At 39.8% G+C, this 20419-nt stretch overlaps 1 protein-coding gene across 3 annotated transcripts in view; it reads right to left on the bottom strand.

Moving 5' to 3' along the window:
• EEIG2 (EEIG family member 2) overlaps positions 1–20419 on the bottom strand; it is a 74734-nt gene that overhangs the window by 26743 nt on the left and 27572 nt on the right. For all 3 annotated transcript variants that reach the window (XM_064488786.1, XM_010975883.3, XM_010975882.3), the window contains exons 3-6: positions 17618–17647; positions 13405–13521; positions 11876–11922; positions 2971–3074 (exon numbers count right to left, since the gene is read on the bottom strand). In XM_064488786.1, the coding sequence (XP_064344856.1) occupies positions 2971–3074; positions 11876–11922; positions 13405–13521; positions 17618–17647 (298 nt within the window). The remainder of the gene's footprint in view (positions 1–2970; positions 3075–11875; positions 11923–13404; positions 13522–17617; positions 17648–20419) is intronic.

Raw genomic sequence — 20419 nt, 5'->3', positions numbered from 1 at the left:
TAGTATTTCCCTGATAATGTGCATAATCCAGATGCCAATTATGTATTTCCAGAGCCAGGCTTCTTCCACAGAATGCAGAACTGTGACCATTTTCACAAGGGCGAAATATCTGGAAATCAGAACTACTTTTCACTTAGAGGCAAAAGAAAACCAATTGAGTAATGCAGCAATTATAGCAGCAGTTCTATAAGTGATATTGAACACAGATGGACCGATGAACGCTGCCAAACACGTGAGCTACTGGAGAACCTGGCCCTTCTCCAAAAGGCTTCTCATCTCTGGACAGACTGTAAGATACAAATCCAAATGAACATCCCTTTTCCTACTTGACGGTGGTTCTAAACCCAATTAGCTACTAGTTCTAAACCCAGATTCTCAACCAAAATAGTTGGTTCCTATCAAGAATTATATATTTAACTCCTAGGGTTGGCCAGATCGTAATTCATCCATTTGTTTACTGGTTTTCAAAATTTATTCATTCAATAAGTATTTATTAAGCCCCTACCAGGTCATGTGCCCAATACTGTAAGAGATAGAGGGGTACAAAATAAATAAGATAAAATATATGCGTCACAGTTTATAGAGTTGAAGCAGTTTTAATACATTTTGCCAAGTACCAAAATACAAGCACCAAAAAGAAGCTACCAAGAGCTCCAAAGGACCACCATCCCCACAATCCTGTCCCCACACCTCTGTCCTCCTTGATTTCCTGCCTGCCTCTCTGAGTGCAGACTTTTCTCTGGATGACGGGCAGGAGTAGGGCTTCTGAGGCAGAGAGAACAAAGTCTTTAAGTCCTGGGACCAGCATTCACTGCTCACACAGGAACTTGGCTACCTTCTGGCATATGCCCAAGAAAAGCTTTCCCACCTGCCAGGGTCCCACAAGAATGAGAAAAAAAAAAAAAAAAAGGACAAGTGCATCGAGCACTAGCTGGTAACAGGGCGAAGACCTCATACAGGAGGTTAATTCAGGTCTTTAATGATGCATAGGGATTCCTTGGCTAGACTAGGTGGGGGAAAGCATGCCTTGTCTGTAGGAAAGTTAAGTTCGGTCAAGTTGCCATAAGGTAGTGGTGCAGATAACTGGAGGGAAGACAGATGAGTGGATGCCTGCTAAAGAAGGACCTTCTCCTATGAGTTTAAGGAAGGAAACAATTCAATGGCTTTAAGCAGGGGTGTGACTGGACCAGATGGACATTTTGAAAAGATCACTCTGGCAGCAGGAAGAACGGGGGTGAAGGAGTGCAGATTTGCATAGTAATCTAGCTGAGGGACGTCTGACAGGGACAAATGGAAGTATTTAATTACTAATTAGAAGAGTGTGCCAGGACACACAGAAAGTAAAGAGGGAAATACAGGTAGAAAATACAGGAGCAAGAGTCAGGAAGACGTGCTGGGTGTGTGGAATTTGGGGCGCCTGAGGACACCCATTCACTAGTCACTGAATTTCTACCATGTCTCTGGCCCTTATGCTCTTGATACAAAACAAATTAAGACCTGATTGCAAAGAGCTTAGAGGCTTAGTTGAGAAAAAAGATAACCAGACGAATTTCAGTCTGTGACATGAAGTGGACCTTTCCAAAAAGCATTTGGAAACAGGTACCTGGAGTTTAGGATGAAGTCTGGAGGCAACACAAATTTGTAAATCAAAAATATTAACTCATGTTTACATGGTCACATTTACATTTATTTGATAGCTAAGTTCCAAGTATAGATGACACTGCCCAGGGAGAGTGAGGAGGGACCCAAATCCTGCGGAGCACCAGCATTTTAAGAGGAAGGTGCAAGAAGATAAAGGAGCCCCCAGAAGCTAGAGAAGGAGAGGTGGGAGCCACCGGAAGAGAAAGACTCAAGAAAGATGAAAACTGCCCACAGGACTTGACAATCATGTTCCTGGAGACATGATCAAGAGAGGGCAGAAGGCAGAAACCAGGGTGTGTGTGCATTTAGGAGTAAATGGGCCGTGTATTCTTCCTATGAGTTTGGCTATAGAAAGTGTGTGAGAGAGAGAGAGGGCGGGGGCCCATGGAAGAGCAGCAGATAGGGCAGGATGTAGGCTAATGAGTGTTTGGCTTCCAATCTGAGAAAGGACTCAGAATATTTAAACACTGAAGAGAAGGCACCAATGGAAAAGTTGAAAGTATACAAAGGATTCACTGATCCCAAATCAGGAGAGTTCATAATCCTCATTATCTGTAAGAAACCATATCCTTGCAATCTGAAAAGTGGGGAAAATGTTAATTGCGTCACTGCACCTTTCTTTTCATTCTTCCGAATAATAACCATGGTCACATGGTGTGGGAGAAAAAGGAAGCCCCTAAGTGCCTTTTCCCCAGCCAATTTGACATTCCCTCACCTGCTGCTGACTTGGGGAGCACACTGTCTACGGCTGGGACTTTGCCTGGAGAAGTGGCTCTCAAGGTGTGGCCCGAGGCCCAGCAGCAGCAGCACCTGGGAACTCAGTCAAGTAGCTTTCAAGCCCCAACCCAGATCTACTTAATCAAAAACTCTGGCTGCAGCATCAGCAAGCTATGGTTTACCAAGCCCATAAGGCGACTCTGGTGTGCACTAACGTCTGGGAACCGGACAGATGTGTGTGATTCATGGAAGAGAAGCAACACCTGAGAGGTGACTGGCGGAAGCTGCTGGGTGGGTAGGGTGGGAAAAGTCCTGCCATGTCCTGTTGTGGCATCCGTAGGGAGCAGAAGCATACAGTGGTGGGGGTCGGGGTGGGGGGGTATCACCACAGCATTTAGCTTTTAATCTGTCAGAGCATAACATAGCCTTTAGACTAAATGAAGCGTTGGCTTCAACAAAAATTGCATAGTTAAAAAACCCTGCTGATACTTATCAGTGTATTTCAAGTCATGTACAGAGTTTTAAGTCTGGGAGGCACTTTGGGAATTGTTTAGGACATCAAGTAGTACTGTTTCTCACAAAGTGAAAACCCAGTAAGTGACACATCCATACCTGCTATCCCAAGATGAATTTTGAGAGTCTCTCCACCTTTTCTATCTTCTTCCAGAGATTCGGACTCACCAGCAATTGGTATAGACATTGATGTAGAAGGAGGCCTGTAAATAAACATTTCTGGGGATCAGAACTTGCTTTATGGTGAATCTGAAAATTTGAAATACTGTTACAGACTGGTTGTGTAGTCAGTACACAGTCTTAGGAAGGTGCCCGTTGATTTACCTCTTTGAGGATGAAAGTGATGAAAATCAACACATAATATATGAGCATCCTCAACACTTGAGTAAAATTCACCGGGAAAAAAAGGGGTTTTTACACAACAAAAATTGGGAGACCAGGAAGGCCACTACCTCCATGGAGTCGGGAAAAGAGAGGAGGTGCGGTCCCAGAACTGTTGGTGGAGGGGACTTCAACTGTCAGCTCAACTCTCAGGCCAGGCAGGGATGGATGTGTGAGGCGAAGGCCAGCACAAGCCCCATTGTAGCCGAGGCTGGGGGCGGATACTTCACATCTCCTGCTCCAGTGCCTAAGATCTCTTGTTGGCTCCATTTACCTTTTTTTTTTAAAAAAATTTTTTATTGAGTTATAGTCAGTTTACAATGTCGTGTCAATTTCTGGTGTACAGCATAATTTTTCAGTCATATATGAATATACATACATTCATTTTCATATTCTTTTCCACCATGAACTACTACAAGATATCGAATATATTTCCCTGTGCTATGCGGTATAAACTTGTTGGCTCCATTTACCTCTAAATAGTATCCATGGTTTTATCCTCTGCTGTCTTTGTAAACAGTCCACCTGCCCCAGGGAGAGTAATAAAGAGCCCTAGTTGTTTAGATTTGATTTTTCAGGCTGGATTCTCTGGGAGGAGGTGATGGGTATTTTTCAATAGCTCATTCAAAGCTCCTATTTTCCTGTAGAAGCTGTGAAGCAGGCAGGGGCAAGACTGAGTTCTAATAAGAACTTTTTTTTTTTTTAAGAAAACATCCCTAATCTTTTAAGGTTGGTATCTAGAGGAAAACCAGATCTTCCTAGAGACCATCCCTTGGTGACCTGAAATAAAGTAGGAAGGTGTGAAAGGGGGATCGTGAAGCAGAGCTTTTATGTGCCAATTCTCAAAATGTTACTATATTAGTTCCATGGAATCCTTAGGCTATTCAGATCCTTGGGGATATAGACATTTAAGATTGCCATTAAACCTATTAACTGACAGATTATTCCTATTCCAGGATCTCCTAAATTCCAAAATTGGATATCCTATTGTGATATTTAAGTATCTGCACAGCTGAACTCATTCTTTCCCCCAATCTGTTTTCTTCTTGTATTCTCTATCTCTGTGAGTGCCACCACAATCCGAAAGTCACCAAAACCAGAATCCTACATATTGCCTCTGTCGCCATACAAAAACTCTTAGAACTAATAAATGAATTCAACAGGGTAGCAGGATACAAGATTAATATACAGAAATCAGTTGCATTTATTTACATTAACAACAAAACATAAGAAAGATAAAGTAAAAAAAATCTTGTTTAAAATTGAGTGGAAAAAAAAGAGAATAAACTACTTAACCAAGGAGGTGAAAGACTTTGAAAACTATAAAACACTGATAAAGGAAACTGAGGATGATTCAAAGAAACGGAAAGATATTTCATGCTCTTGGATTGGAAGAATTAATATTATTAAAGTGGCCATACTACTGAAAACAATCTACAGATTTAAAGCAATCCCTATCAAGATACCCATGACATTTTCCACGGAACTAGAACAAATAATCCTAAAATTTATATGGAATCACAAAGACCCAGAATTGCCAAAGCAATACTGAGGAAAAAGAACAAAGGTGGAGGTAAAACCCTTCCAGATTTCAGACTATACAAAGCTACACTAATCAAAACAGCGTGTTACTGGCACAAAAACAGACATACAGATCTATGGAACAGGATAGAGAGCCCAGAAATAAACCCACACACCTAGAGTCAGTTAATTTTTGACAAAGGAGGTAAGAATATACAATGGAGTAAAGACAGTCTCTTCAGCAAGTGGTGTTGGGAAAACTGGACAGCAGTATGTAAATCAATGAAGTTAGAACACTCCCTCACACTATACACACAAATAAACTCAAAATGGGTTAAAGACTTAAATATAAGACAGGACACCATAAATCTCCTAGAAGAGAACATAGGCAAAACATTCTCTGACATAAATCCTAGCAATGTTTTATTAGGTAAGTCTCTGAAGGCAAAAGAAATAAAAGCAAAAATAAACAAATGTGACCTAATAAAATTTAAAAGCCTGGGCACAGCAAAAAAATGAAAAGATGACCTATTTGTGAAAGATGTGACTGACAAGGGGTTAAATATCCAAAATATATAAACAGCTCATACAACTCGATACTGAAAAAACAAACAACCCAATCAAAAAATGGGCAGAGGAATTAAACAGACATTTTCCCAAAGAAGACACACATGGCCAACAGGCACATGAAAAGATGTTCAACACTGCTAATTATCAGAGAAATGCAAATCAAAACTAAAGTGAGATATCACCTCACACCAGTCAGAATGGTCATCATCAAAAAGTCTACAAATAATAAATGCTGGAGAGGGTGTGGGGAAAAGGGAACTCTCTTACACTGCAGGTGGGAAGGTAAATTGGTGCAGCCACTATGGAAAACAGTATGGAGGTTCCTTAAAAAACTAAAAATAGGGCTACCACATGATCCAGTAATCCCACTCCTTCTCTTTCAGCAAAAGATGAAAATTCTTAATTCAAAAAGATACATGCACCCCAATGGTCATAGAAGCACCATTTACAACAGCCTAGACATGGAAACAACCCAAGTGCCCATCAACAGAAGACTGGCTTAGGAAGACATGGTGTATAATATATATACAATGAATTATTACTCAGCCATAAAAAGAATGAAATATTGCCATCTGCAGCAACATGGAAGGACCTAGAGAATACACTTAGTAAAGCAAGTCAGACAAAGACAAATATTACGTATCACTTATATGTGGAGTCTAAAATAATAATACAAATGAATCTATATACAAAACAGAAACCGACTCATAGACATTGAAAACAAACTTACGGTTACCAAAGGAGAAATAGAGGGATAAATTAGGTGTATGGAATTAACAGATACAAACCACTATACATATAATAGGTAAGCAACAAGGATTTACTATATAGCACAGGGAATTATGTTCAATCTCTTGTAATAACCTATAATGAAGAAGACTGAAAAATATACATAACTGAATCAGTTTGTTGTATATCTGAAACTAACACAATATTGTAAATCAACTATGCTTCAATTAAAAAAAAAGAAAAAAGTCACCAAAACCAGAATCCTAGATATTGCCTGTCTCCTTCCTACTCACTTTTATCCATACCCAATCAATTTCCAAATCCCACAGACTCTCTCTCAGTACTTTTCCTATTCATCATCTCTTCTCCACCTCCACTAATTACTTGCGCTTGGCCTTCGCACCCTTTCCTGGGTGACTGTAAGAGTCTCCTAACTAGTCTGCCTACCTCTGTTCCATGCTACCCTCACTGTGCTCTTTCTGAAGTGTGCATATGCACATGTTACTCTGACTTAAATCACTTTAATAGCTCCTTTGGGATAAAGCTCAAACTCCTCAGAATGGCAATACAAGGCCCTATTGCAGTCTGACCTAGACCTACCTCTTCAATTACCAAAAGCTATAATTTTAAACAACATAAAGCAGCTTGGTGGGAAAAAAAGGAAAACAAAAACCCTACATTCAATATTCTAGAAGAAATACCAATATGTAAAAGAAATACACTTACAAAGAATGGAATCTCTAGTCAGTTACGAATCACTAATCATTGATGGTGACTCATGCCTGCTTGTCTAAATTCTTATCTTTTAAATACCCGCTCCTTTGTTTTTCCTTTCACAGGTGTCCTGATTAGTGTCTCCATCCCTCTACTTCTTAGACCTGTTTTCGACCCTTCAGAACTTCCAGCCTGTGGCCTCTGCCCTTTCTCTCTCTCCATCAGTCTCCCTCTGGCTCTGCTCCCTCCTGTCCAGTCTGACTTCACAGCCATAACACTCTGAGCAATACCTTCAGTTTGGTGCCCTGTGCTCTGCAGTCTCAAAAAATCTGAAGAATCCCAATCCTTGATAATTTCAGCCATCTGCACTAACTTCTCTATTCCTGGGGCAACTAACCATTATGGAGAAAATTCATACTGATATTAAGGCAAATTTAGAATAAAAAAATTCCTAGCGAATTTTAGAGTCTGAAGTCTCCCAAGTCACCTGAGACAACTGAGCTGTGTGGAATAAATAGTCACTGAGTGCCCACCATGCGCCACTTTTTTAATCCTATTACCCTTTTTGTTCTGAAAATGTTTTTATATCCCTTATCAGAAACTGTTTGATGCAGCCCCGTTACAGAAGGAAAGGGATGGGATTATTTTGTTTCAATTTCACAGTAATGTTAAGAGTATGGGAGAAATGACCTCCTAAAGTGACACTACTACCTACAGGGTATTTCATAAATATTCTTTCCACGCCCGGTCACACTGCCATAAACTTGTACAAGCTTCCTGCAACATCTCTACACACCTCCTGTGCTTAGTGATTTCCTGTTCATCCTTTAAAACCCAGCTCAGTGTCCCCCTCTCAGCGAAGATCTTCCTGGTGTTCCAGGAAAAGGAGTTAGGGTCCCTATCCTCTATGCCTCAGTGACATCATGCGTTGTATGTCTGTCCCCAACGCCAACAGAGACTCCTTCAGAGCAGGCGGCTGGTCTTACTCAGCTTGGTAAATGCCAGCACACGGCAGGCAACCAACGCACACGCAGTGAGTGAGTGAGTCCTGGGACCCTGGACAAATCAGTTCCTTGACCTCTGAGCCGCAATGTCCTCACATCACGGAGTTGATAATATTCACATTACAGAATTGTTCCAGGAATTAAACTGGGTGACAGTAACAGTAATTAAATCATTTTGGCAAAGGGTGATTTCCTTCCTTCTGGAATAGTAATGCCCCAGAGCCCTAGCTCCTCAAGAGGGTTACATCACCCCTAGGTCCGCTTTACCAGCAGACAATTAAATGCCAGCACAGTATATAATTTCTCCTTCAAAATCTCCTTTTTCTTCATCGGTTCTAGCGATTGGCTTTCTTCTCAGAGTCAGCTTCATTCTTTTATAAAGAGCCGGTGGCTATTTTAAGAGTTGAAGAGAAATACAAAACAGAGTTCAGGGCAAGTGGCTGGTTAGAGGTTGGCTTACCAGCTGTCTTCATAAATACCGACTTTAGTATAAAATTTGTGTTTCTGAAAAATTGTGCAATCTGAGTCACAGATCTGCTCATATAGTATCAAAACTAGAACTTGACTCTGAGAATGCTAAGGATCCACTGTACTCTGTTTCTCTGGTAGGTTTTTGAAAACTTTGTATCATGAAAAATTTAAAGACAGACAAAAGCAGAGAGAACAGTCCAATGAACCTCCCTAGCAGAGATTTACATCTATGGCTTACAGACAAACACTTAGTCTAAGTCACTCAATTGCTCTGTGCCTCAGTGTTCTCATCTGTAAAAGGAGAACATGGATTATATCCATATTTTTGAAATTGGCTTCCTGAAGCTCCTTTAGGCACTTCAGGGGGTAGCAGGATTCTATACCTTTTCCCCCTTAATAGAAAAATGTTATATATGGGATTCATAATATATTTGTGCAAAGGACTTTTGTGGCTAAATATTCTGGAAAAAAATTCACCAGATCAGACAACTTCCAACGCTCTTTTCAGCTCTGAAGTACTGAGATTGTACATATTTGATAATACACTGAAATAGCACCTGGTAAAAGTAATTTACTTTTCACATTAGCAGTTCAAATATTTTTCCATTCAGTCCGTACTCAGTATGAGAAAGTGCACTGACGGGTTAGAGCTGCTCTTTTCCCACTGACAGTTGCACAATTTCAGGTATTCAAAGAAAAGAGAAAACTAATATTGGGGGTTTGATTCTCCTGAGAAATACTTTTGTGTCTTGGGGTTAGGTAAAGTTTGTTTATGCTAATGAGTTATAAAAGTCTTTCTCTATAACTCTAGACTCTCAGAATTACATTTGTGGAGATAACACAGAACATAAGATGATCTATTTTTGAGCTCTTCAGTATCTGAGTTTCATAAATAGATAAAATGGCAGAGAAAGAGCCAGAAAGGGAACATTCATAAAAAGCTCCTAAGGAGGAATGCATTTTCTTCTACTAAATTTTGCTGCTCATTTTCTCATTTCACCCTAAACTGATTCCACCAGGAAAACATATTGTTACCTAAGAAGCAAAAACTGTTTAGTCCCAAAAGAGTAGGAAATAAAGAAAGAAGCCAGGAAATCATGTTTTGAGAGAAAACAGCACAGGAAGGCTAAGTTATAGGAAAATGCATAATTTTAATCAAGAATTGATTTGTGTTATATATATATTTTTTCATCTTTATAAAACACCGTATGTACGTAGAGAATTATATGGATGTTGCTATTAAAAGCACGAAGCTAATGCATGGGGAAGTAGTTGTTTACCTTTCTGTCTTTTCTCTCAGATATTTAAATAATATCTGATTAAGTTTCATTTTAAATGATTAGGTGTCATCAAGATTGCTGCAGGCATCCTACTGCCTTTTCCCATACTCTCTGAGAAGACTTTTAACACATCTTTTCCTCTTTCCTCAAACCTCCATCTCCATTTCTTCCATCCTTGCTCTTCAATGATAACTTTGTTTCCTGTATCACTAAGAAATCAGGAGCAATTTGAAAATAACCTCCGTACGTTTCCTTTTCTCATATAACTGCATCTGTAGCCATATTCTCTGCCCTCATCCCTCTTGACAAGGACACTGTTCTAGCAACTGTCCCTTTTCTCTTCTGCAGTACGTTTCTCCTTGTCTACTGGACCATTCGTATCGGATACAAGTACACTGTGCTACTTCCCATGTTAAAAAACAAAAAGCTGCCCTTAACCTCATAGCCTCTTTATATTTATAACTACATTTTTCTTTTTTTTTTTTATAGTAAAACTCCTCCTAATTGTTTATACTCACTGTCTCCAATTTTTCTCTTCCAAAATTCTCTTTAACTCCCTCCAATATGGCTGTAGTCTAAAAGCATTCCACCAGTGCTTGTCAGAGTCACCAACGGTCTCTATTCTGCAAAATGCAAAGGTCAGTTCTCAGCCCTCGCCTTCCATGACCTCCTTAAGCAGTGTGTGACATAGCTGATTACTCCCTCCTTTTTGAAACACACTCTTCACCTGGTTTCAGGACCATAATCTCCTTTGGTCCCTTCCTCTTTGTCTCATCGGTGGCACCTTTGCTGGTTCTGCCCTATCTCCCCAGCCTCTAACATGCTGGAGTGTCCCACATCTCAGTCTTTTTTTCCCCCTCTTTTAAAAAAATTTATTTTATTGAGGTGTCTTTGATTACGATGTTGTGTTAGTTTCAGGCGTACAGCAAAGTGATTCAGTTATACATATACATACATACATACATACATATATATTCTTTTTCAGATTCTTTTCCATTATAGGTTATTACAAGATATTGAATATAGTTCCCTGTGCTGTAGAGTAGGTCCTTGTTGTTTGTCTATTATATATATAGTAGACACATCTCAGTCTTTTGTTCTTTATTTATACTCATTCCCTCTAGGTCATTTAATCAAAGCTCATGGCTTTAACTAGCATCTATGTGCTGCTAATGTCATGATTTCCAAACTTCTGTCTCCAGTCTGGCCCTCCCCACTGAACCCTGTGGTGATATAGTCAACTGCCTACTTAAAATGCCTACCTGGATGTTAAAGGGGGATCTCAAATTTAACACGTCCAACACCCAAGTTCCCAACCTGTTCCTCTTATAGACTCTCATTTCAATAAATTTACCCCACTCTTCTAGTCACTCAGGCCCAGACCATACATTACTGAGACACTCTCCTAACTCATCTACCTATTTCTGCCCTTGGCTCCCTCATTGCTCCTCACAAATCATCTATTCTCTATCCACCAACCGTAAGTCTGATCATTTTACTCCTCTGTTTTAAACCCTCCAGCAGCTTTTTATTGCACTCAGATTCTAAGTGGCCTACGAGACTATTATTATAATGGCCTACAAGACGCTGTCATCTGATCTCACCTCCTGTTACCCTCATTCCCTCTGTTCTAGACGTATTGGGCTCCAGGTAGCCACCTGAACATGCAAAACACACTCCTCTCTCAAGGCCTTTGTCCTTGTTTCCTCTGCCTCAAATGCTCTTTCCCCAAACATCTGCAAAGCTTGCTTCCCACCTCCCTCAGGTCTCTGCTCAAATATCATACCCTTTAACAGGAAGGACTTTCCTGACTAAATAAATATAAAGCACTCCTCCCCACCGTGGCCCTCCTACCCTGCTTTATTTTTCTCCAAAGCACTCATCACCATCTTTATATTATATATTTACTTGTTGGTTTGTTGTTTATTTTCCTCTTAGAATATAAGCTCCAACATGTCAGAGACTTGATCTTTTTTTTTTTTTTTTCCCACTGCTATTTCTCTAGTGTCAAAATTAGGGCCTAACACATAGAAAGGCACTTAATAGGTATTTGTTGAAGAAATAAGAAAGTCCACAGAGATCAAATTAAAAATTTTAATTTGTATAATTTCACCCAAAACCTGAAGATGACAAAAGACCCGTAGCTTAAGTAATTTAGAGTGTGCAGAGCTTGTCTGGTAACTTCTATGAGGGTCAGGTCAGTGTCCTGGGAAAAGAACTATTCCTTTGCTGATATTAGCCCACAACACTACAAAATACGAATGTGAAAATTCAAACAAACAAATCACTACTACACTCTCAGATAAATAACTCACTCGCTGAGCATCAACTTACGTTTTAAAACAGGGGTCACCAGACATCAGTTGCATACTGATCAAAACCTAAACATAAGAAAAAGAAATACTGTAATTATAAAAGATCTTGCGAGGAGAAGCCATGTTCTGCTAATCTGTGCACCCTTGACAGTACCTGGTCCAGTATTTTCTATTTAGAAATAGACAGTATTACATAAAACGATTACTGAATTGGGTTATTTCCAGTACTGAATTGCTGCTTTATACAGACATAGGTTAAAAATCATTTTTAACACTCAAAACTTTGTATCTGCAAAAATCAGGGTGGAAAAGATGGAAACAGAAAGCAAGTGCTTCACCAGGAACGATCCTGTGGGTGTGCGCTGTTCTGGTCTATTTTATCTGTCTTTCCTCCCAGATTCCTGTAGTGTTTAAGCGTCTGGAATGTTTCCCTCCAACGTGTTTGGCATTGTAATGCTTCCAGGGGTGCCGGCTGACGGCCTGTGAGAGTAGAATGCGTCTGGCCTTTGCTCGCGATTTTGGACCAGCATCTAAAGCTTTGCTAACACTTTAAAAATGCTGCTATTCTCAAGTTGCTGGCTGCCTTTTAAGAACCAGCCCTAGGATCTTACTATGTTCTTCTGGGAATGATAATGATAATGGTAATAATGACAACCTTAGCAACAGTCACGATTTGAGAATTTATTCAGTGCCGGGCACAAGCTAAGTGAATTTGAAAACTGTTAGGTTACAGGGTAATTCTTTGTCCACTAACTTCTGACATTCAGTCTTTATACAGAATTACTTTCCTTTTTCCAAAATTAAAAAATTTTACTTTTTAATTGGGGGAGGTAATTTTAGGTTTACTAGTTTGTTTGTTTGTCTGTTTTAACCAGAGGTACTGGGAATTGAACCCAGGACTTTGTGTATGCTAGGTATGCACTCTACCACTGAGCTATACACTCCCCCTATTTTCCTTTCTTATCATGAGATAACTTGCTATAATGGCGTAACCTGACTAAAATAGAGCAAAAGGTTTATGCAGTGAGTTGTACCAGGTGCAAGGTACTTTACCAGCTCTCTGAAGTGTGTATTCCCTGTGCGTTCGCCAGAATACATGGCTGCTGAAGGTACTTGGAAAAAGTAGGGCAGATGTCCAAAGTGAGTTCCACCTGTCACTTCACTTGTTGGGCGAGAGCCCAGTGACTTCTACGTGCCCACCACAGCTGCTTTGGAAATCACCTCTTGGAAGCCGTAAACATTTTAAACTGTTCATTCAAGCTGCTCCTTCCTCTCAGTGAGCCCTTTTGCTGTGGTGGTTGTGTGTATTCTTCCCTAAATGTTCAAAGCACCAGAGAGCACCTCAGAACCATGAAAGCGAACATCTGCTCCTTTTCAGTGCTTCTGTGATTTGGAGAATTTTCTCTCCTAGCTGGTGAGTATTTCAGTAGTGTGGTCAGCTTATGATCTCAGGATTGATTCCCATCTTGCCCTTGACAATATATACCTTTGCTTATTTAAAGGCAGAGAATCTCATGTGTTGACATGCAAATCTGGAAACGTGCTTACTTTAAGAATGGAATTATCCTGTCTTGTATTTTTGGTGTCATAGCCTTCCAGTAAACAGCGACGAGTGGTATTTCCTGATCCAGCAAACTCTGCCAGGTTTAGATCTGCAAAGCCCAGCTATGAAAAGAAAGAGAATTATATTAATAGAATATCTACTAGGCTTCTATCATATTCTCTTTAAAATAAACATTCAACCCGTGTGCTCTATCCAAGTTGTCTCAAACTTCAGTCATTTGCAACTTAACACTATCTGTTTAATTCTTTGCTTAGTATGTCTTAAAAATTGGCTCACTTTTTGTAAAAATTTATTACCTATTCTACTCTTGCCTTAAGCAAAATGAAATCACAGATCTGACGTGCTAATATAACTGTTATAACTGTTAATGTAAAAATAATGCGTATTAAACAACGGAAATCAATGCAAGCAGCAGTGGCGCTCACGCTGCACTACGCGAGATACTAGCAGCCCAGTCATGGTCAGTTGTGTACAGAGAAAACTGATCAGACTCGCCTCCCCCGGTTCTGGTCTGGCTCTGTTTCCAGTTAACCACTGGCGACTGCAGATAGTTGCAGGTTATTAAGTTCTCACTCTCTGCACAAGAACTAAGTGATTTAAGTGTATCACATACTCTCTTTGGTACAAGCTCCTTCTTCTTCACCACCTTCCACAACACTTGCCTTGCTGATACCCCTTAGAGCTAAATCTCTCTTTATGAAGCTTTCTTCCTTCCTTCCCTCACACCAACCTTCCCTGCTTAGTTACCCAGAAGCTCAGCTCAAACCATTCCTCCCTCTTATTACTACCTAAGTTTGGTCCCCATTTTCTGCAGCTACCAAAGATTGCCCTATGATCTTTCTTCTGTTGCTCAGTCCTATGATGTTTCTCATTTCCAAGTGGTACAAGAAATCATCCCCCTTATATCATTATTTTTTGAACAAACTAAGTCTATTCTACATGACTAAGTGTATATAGTTTTTTATTAACAAAAAAATGTTTTGAGCTAGTAATTAATTAAGCACATCTCCCTGAATACATAATAAAAAGTATTATATACTTCAACGCTGCTGTGTTTTTAAGTTGCCTGCTTTAATGCTTTAAAACATGCAGTGGGCACATATGAATGGCATTCAAGATAGAGATTTTAATTGTAGGCTGGAGCATTATTTTGGTGGTTTTTAACTGGTACAAAAAGGATGAAGAATAAGAAGTTAAGAGACCAGCTGAAGGTCCACAAGCTCCAAATGAAGTAAGTCAGAAGTACGTCAAGCCACAGGTAACATCTACCTGATCTTCACATGGTCACTCTGGTCTTAATGCCTCTTGCAGGGGTCCAAGAGATCAGCAGAAAAGCCTGGATATGTCCAGGGCAAAGTCACATCTAAATGAACATGTGAAGACTCAGCTCTGTGATCACACGTCATCCACATGCTCTATTTCATACATTAGCCTTGCTCTTTGAACTTCCAGCACCTCCTATTCCAACTACACTCTTTGCTGATGCTTTGCTTCCTATTTCATGCAGAAGATAAAAGCCCTCCAAAGAGCACTGGATTTCCACAGGCTCCGCCCCCTGCCTGCCGCCAGCCCTCGCCTTCGCCTTCCCGCTGGCTGTAAGGGAACTGGCCGTGCTCCCGTCCCAGGCCAGCCACTCTCCTCTCACCCAGTCACTGCTTCAGGGATTCTTCCCTCTCTTGTGCATTCCGGAATTTCCCTCTCTCCTGGATCATTCCCACCAGCGCGCAAACGTGCTGGATTTTCTCCCATCTTAACGCACAAGAGGAAACAAGACCTCACCCTACACCTCTCGCCGGCCACCCTTCTGCCCCTCTTTGTAGCACAACTCCTTCAAAGACTCGTCTGTGCTGACAGGCTCTGATTCCTGCATGCACGGCCCCTCGTCAACTTCATTCCCCCTGCTCTTCTCCTTATTTACTCTTGCAGCCACAGGTCCTTTTCCATGAAAATGCAAAGACCACCTCAAAGCCTTTAGCTTGACACAGCCTCTCTTAGATCTTCTTACAGCTTCCTTCCTCACACCATCCGGGTCTATGTTTGAATGTCATCTCTCTAAAGGGGCCTCCCCTGATCGCTCTAAAACACACCTGCCTCCTCCCTTCCCTCCCCTGCAGTTGTCACCGTCTGTCCTTTATCTGCTTTATGTTTCTCCTCAGTAGTTGTCAGCACATCATATATATAAACATTTCGTATTTACTTTGTTTATTGCCTGTCCCCCTCCCCCAATCCTCCTTTAGAATTTAAGCTCCCCAAAGGCAGGGAGTTTTGTCTGTTTTTTTCACTGTTGTGTCTCCAATATTTAGAAAAGTGCCAGGAACAATGCCTGGCACATGGGAGGCAGTTAACACATGTATTGAATAAAAAACAGCCCTCTGGCTTATCATCCACTGTTCATAGCATCACTATTTACAACAGCCAAGACATGGAAGCAACCTAAATGTCCAACAACAGATGACTAGATAAAGAAGTTGTGGTGTGTGTGTGTGCACACACACACACACACACACACACACACTGGAATATTACTCAGCCATAAAAAGAATAAAACAATGCCATTTGTAGGGTGTAGATGGACTTGGAGATCATCATACTAAGTGAAGTAAATCAGAAAGAGAAAGAAAAATACCATATGATATAACTTATATGTGGAATCTAAAAAAAAAGACACAAGCTTACATGAACTTTACAAAATAGAGACAGGCTCACAGACACAGAAAACAAACTTACAGCTACCAGAGGGGAAAGGGGGTGGGGAGGGATAAATTGGGAGTTTGGGATTTGTAGATATTAACTATTATATATATAAAATAGATAAACAACAAGGTCCTACTGTATAGCACAGGTAACTGTATTCAATACCTTGTAATGTATATATATGTATTACTGAATCACTATGCTGTACACCAGAAATTAACACAATATTGTAAAACAACTGTACTTCAATAATAAAAAAGAACTTTATAAAGAAAAAAAAGGGAGAAATCAAGAAGATTTGTCAATCACAGTACAGCCTGCTTTTTTTTTGCCTAACCACCATTCAACACCCTCATATTCCTTGCTAGCAAGTCCTGATTTTATTCAAGGGTCCACTCTTAGCTCATCCCTGTGCACAAAGAAAGTAACCCAACCTCTCGCTGATTGTTAAATTGTGATGAGTCTAAGCTGACCATGGCAATCCACTCCTGATGCCCATGACTGGTTTAGGAGTAGGCATATGATCCAATGTGGACAATAAAAGGTATGGGGAAATCCTCTGAGGGCCATCTAGGAAAAGTTTTCTCACTCAAAGCAAGTCATAGATGGAGATGCAGCAGGATTTTGTTATACGTGAATGTGCTGACTAAAACTTTAGCAGCCAGTCATCCGGTGACCACAAAGGGAGCTAGCCAAGGTCAAAGCCATCGCATAAAGAATATGAGAATAAAAAAAGAAAAGTAACCTGGGTTCTTGATGATGTCCTTCAGCCAGTGGACTGACAAATCCTGGAGCAGCTCTATTTCACATCTACAGCTCTATCTCATACCTACGTGTTTTGTGAGATTAAAAAAATCTCTGGGTGAGGAGAGTGTTTTGTTACTTGGAGCAAAGAGCATACTAATTGACACTGCAATCAACTAGTTTCAGGGAGTTAGGTGGATTTGATGGCTGAAGCTAGTGTCCTGGTTCTTGGCTTAGATGATAGGATTGATGGAGATACCATCACAGAGACTGGAAATAAAAGAGGGTATGTGGGTTTCTGGTAGTAGCATTAATTATTAATTCCTTCTATCTAGCAAAAAAGTGAGGACATTCATTAGTCATTCCATATAGCTAGTAAAAGTATAAAGGACGGTAGTGGCCATGTATATACAGAGCACTGAGAGAGCACAAAGGGGGTCCTATTCCACTGGGCGTTGGGTAGGACTGAGAATACTTCACAGGGGAGACTGAATTAGCAGTTGCTATTGTTTAATGCAAACCAGAAATCATCTTCTGGTAAGGAAGCTGAAACTTAAGAACATCATCCCATAATCAGCACTTAGAAAGAACATGCCTATAATTTATTGTTGGATCCAACTATTCAATCTCCGAGTTGCTTTATTTAAAAACAGCCAAGTTTGAACAGCAATTAGAAAAGCAAACCATTTAATTTTTAAGCTTATAAATAGCAATGAGTGATGTTACAAATTTCAAAAGAGTTAAAGAACACTTACTTACCTTTGCATAAGCTTTTCCACCTTTTAATTCCTGTCAAAGATAGAAAACACTATGAGGATATCATATGACTAAAGACTTAAAATTAAACATTGCAAATAATTCTGAAGTAGACATTTACACACTGGCAAGTACAGACTAAAATTATGATGATCTTAAATACAATTATTTGTATGTCCCCTGACTCCAACACATGACCAGAATTTTAATTTAGAATTTAACTTAAATCTAAAGGAGACAAATGGTGGGAAGATGAGCTGATATTTAATCTATTTGTGGAAGGTGAAATTGCCAAGTGTCCTGGACACACTGCAAGAACCTGAATCACCAAAGAAAGGTTAAACACTTATTTAGTTAAGCATGTTAATACACTGGACAAAGATTTCAGCAAGAGTTGAAACTCCTACTCCAGAGACAACCACTGTTACCAATTTTTAGGAATTACCCGAAAGATGCTATATGGATATATAATTTCCCCCTTTTACTCAAATGATAGCACATTATAAACACTGTTCTGTACGTTACTTTTTCCCGCATGGCATTCCATGGTAGTACAGCAGAAGCTCTCTTATCTAACTCTTATCTCATATGGACAAGACTGGCAAAAGTAAAAAATAATAATAATATACAGATGTCTTAACATTTTACTTTAAAATACATAACTTTACATTAATTTGCCAAATCTCTGGATTTAGGAAACCACACAGATGTGAGAATTAAGTGTTAAACACTTAGAACATTGTCTAGCACATAGTATACATGCTCCGTATATGTGTTTGCCATTAAAATCAGGGTCAAACTCTCCTCTCCTCATCCACTTTTAAAAATGTGTTTGCTGAATGGAGTTGTCTCTTGTCTTTCTTTCATAAACTAAATACGACAATGCATAATCTACCATTTCTATTTTTAACGTGGTGAATTTAAATAAGTTGAGAAGTACTCTAAGGTAAACTTTATTGTTCATGAATATTTGCTACCCCTCCCCTTCCCGGCCCCACTGGTCAGGCTGGGGCCATGCCGCCAAATCTACTCCATTACGAATTACCACATTTTCCTTTACTAGGTCATTGTTATAGCCTTAACAGCGCCTTTAATTAAACAACGCAAAGACAAAACTTTCTCCAGATGATTCTACCCTCTTGTAGCTACTTCTTCTCTTTGCTCCCCTCTACAGCCAAACTCTTCAAAAGACTCCCCTAAATCTGCTGTATCCCACTCTCTATTCAATCTACTCTAATTGGGCTTCTGCCCTCATTTTCCCTCTGCGACAGCTCTTAAGATTACCAATAATCTCCATCATTTATTAAAGCCAAAGGCTCTGTCTTATTTAATTTCACAACAGCATCTGACAGGCTTGGCGGCTCTGCCTTTCTTATATCTTCTTTTCTCTAGACTTCTGTGGTGCCATAATCACCTAGTTTTACTCCTACCTCACTGGCTGCTCCTCACTCTCCTTTGCAGGACCTACTCCTTTATTTGACCTCTGTGGAAAGAATGCTAGTTGTACCCTAACTATCCATTCTCCCCTTTTCCACGGTAATAGAATCCTCTATTTTCAGTTGGGCATTAGCTACCCAAAATAAAGTAATTGACTACGTTTTTCCACTTTCTTTTTGTACTCTGGCAGTGCAGTAAGATCTGGCTGAAAGTATACAGAAGTGATGTAAATGAATTCTTGCTCCTTCCTTGTCCTTGCTAAGTAATTTTATTCTACCTCTAAGTGTTAGAGTGATCTAGGATTTGGTCTAGGGTCTCTTGTCTCCTCTATCTACACTTTCTCCCTGGCTTATTCCATTCAGGTCTATGGCTTTAAATAAAAATTGTGTGCTGATGACTCTCAAATCTTTATCTCTAGTCTGAACTTCTCCCCGAGTTCCAAACTAGTATTTTAAATACTTACTTGACGTCTCAGGGACACCTCAAATTTAACATGGCTAAAATAGGCCCACTGATCTCTGTTTACAATGCCCCTGAAATTGCTCCACTTAGAGTCTTTGTTATTTTAATAAATAGCACGATCATCTACCCATAAGCTCAGGCAAAAAGTCTAAGAGTTATTCTCAATTACTTTCTCTTTTCCCCTCATTCACCATATCCAATCCATTAGCGGGAGGTCTACTTCCAAAATACATCCTGAATCATACTACCTCTGTTGTAACTCCATGCCAAAACATAAGCATTCCACATCTGAATTATCTCAAGCACCTAAGTGGTCTCTGCAATTCATCCTTTACATAGCAGCAAAAGTGATCTTAGAAGATCAGGTCTCTCCTTATTAAAATCCTCAAAATGATTCCAAATATAACTGGAATAAAATCTAAATTCCCATAAGGCCCTACCTGACTCAGTGTCTCCAACATCATCACCAAGAACTTTCCCTCTCCCTATTTTCCATGTTCCAGTCAAGCTGGTCTTCTATATTTAAGCATGCCAGATTTGTTGTTTATCTTGCATGAGGGTCATGGTATTTTTGAATTTGTGGCTTAATGTCTTTCATCAGTTTTAGAAGATTCTCAGCCACAATCTCTCACTTTTCCTTCCAGGGCTCAAATTATTTATATATATCTATGTGTCTATCTATCTATCTATCTATCTATCTATCTATCTATCTATCTATCTCTATTTATCTATATATCTATATCTCAGATCTTTATACTGTTTCCCAAGTCTTACACTCTGTTCTGTATATTCGACTCTTTTTCTCTCTATGATTTAGCCTGGATATTTTCTTTTGCCCTATTTTCCAAAGCTTTCTTCAGTTGTGACAAATCTGCTGTTAAACATATCTGGTGACATTTAGTTTAA

The sequence above is a fragment of the Camelus dromedarius genome, chromosome 9, assembly GCF_036321535.1.
Source record: "Camelus dromedarius isolate mCamDro1 chromosome 9, mCamDro1.pat, whole genome shotgun sequence".
Lineage (NCBI taxonomy): Eukaryota > Metazoa > Chordata > Mammalia > Artiodactyla > Camelidae > Camelus > Camelus dromedarius.
This window is presented reverse-complemented; position numbering and strand designations above follow the sequence as displayed.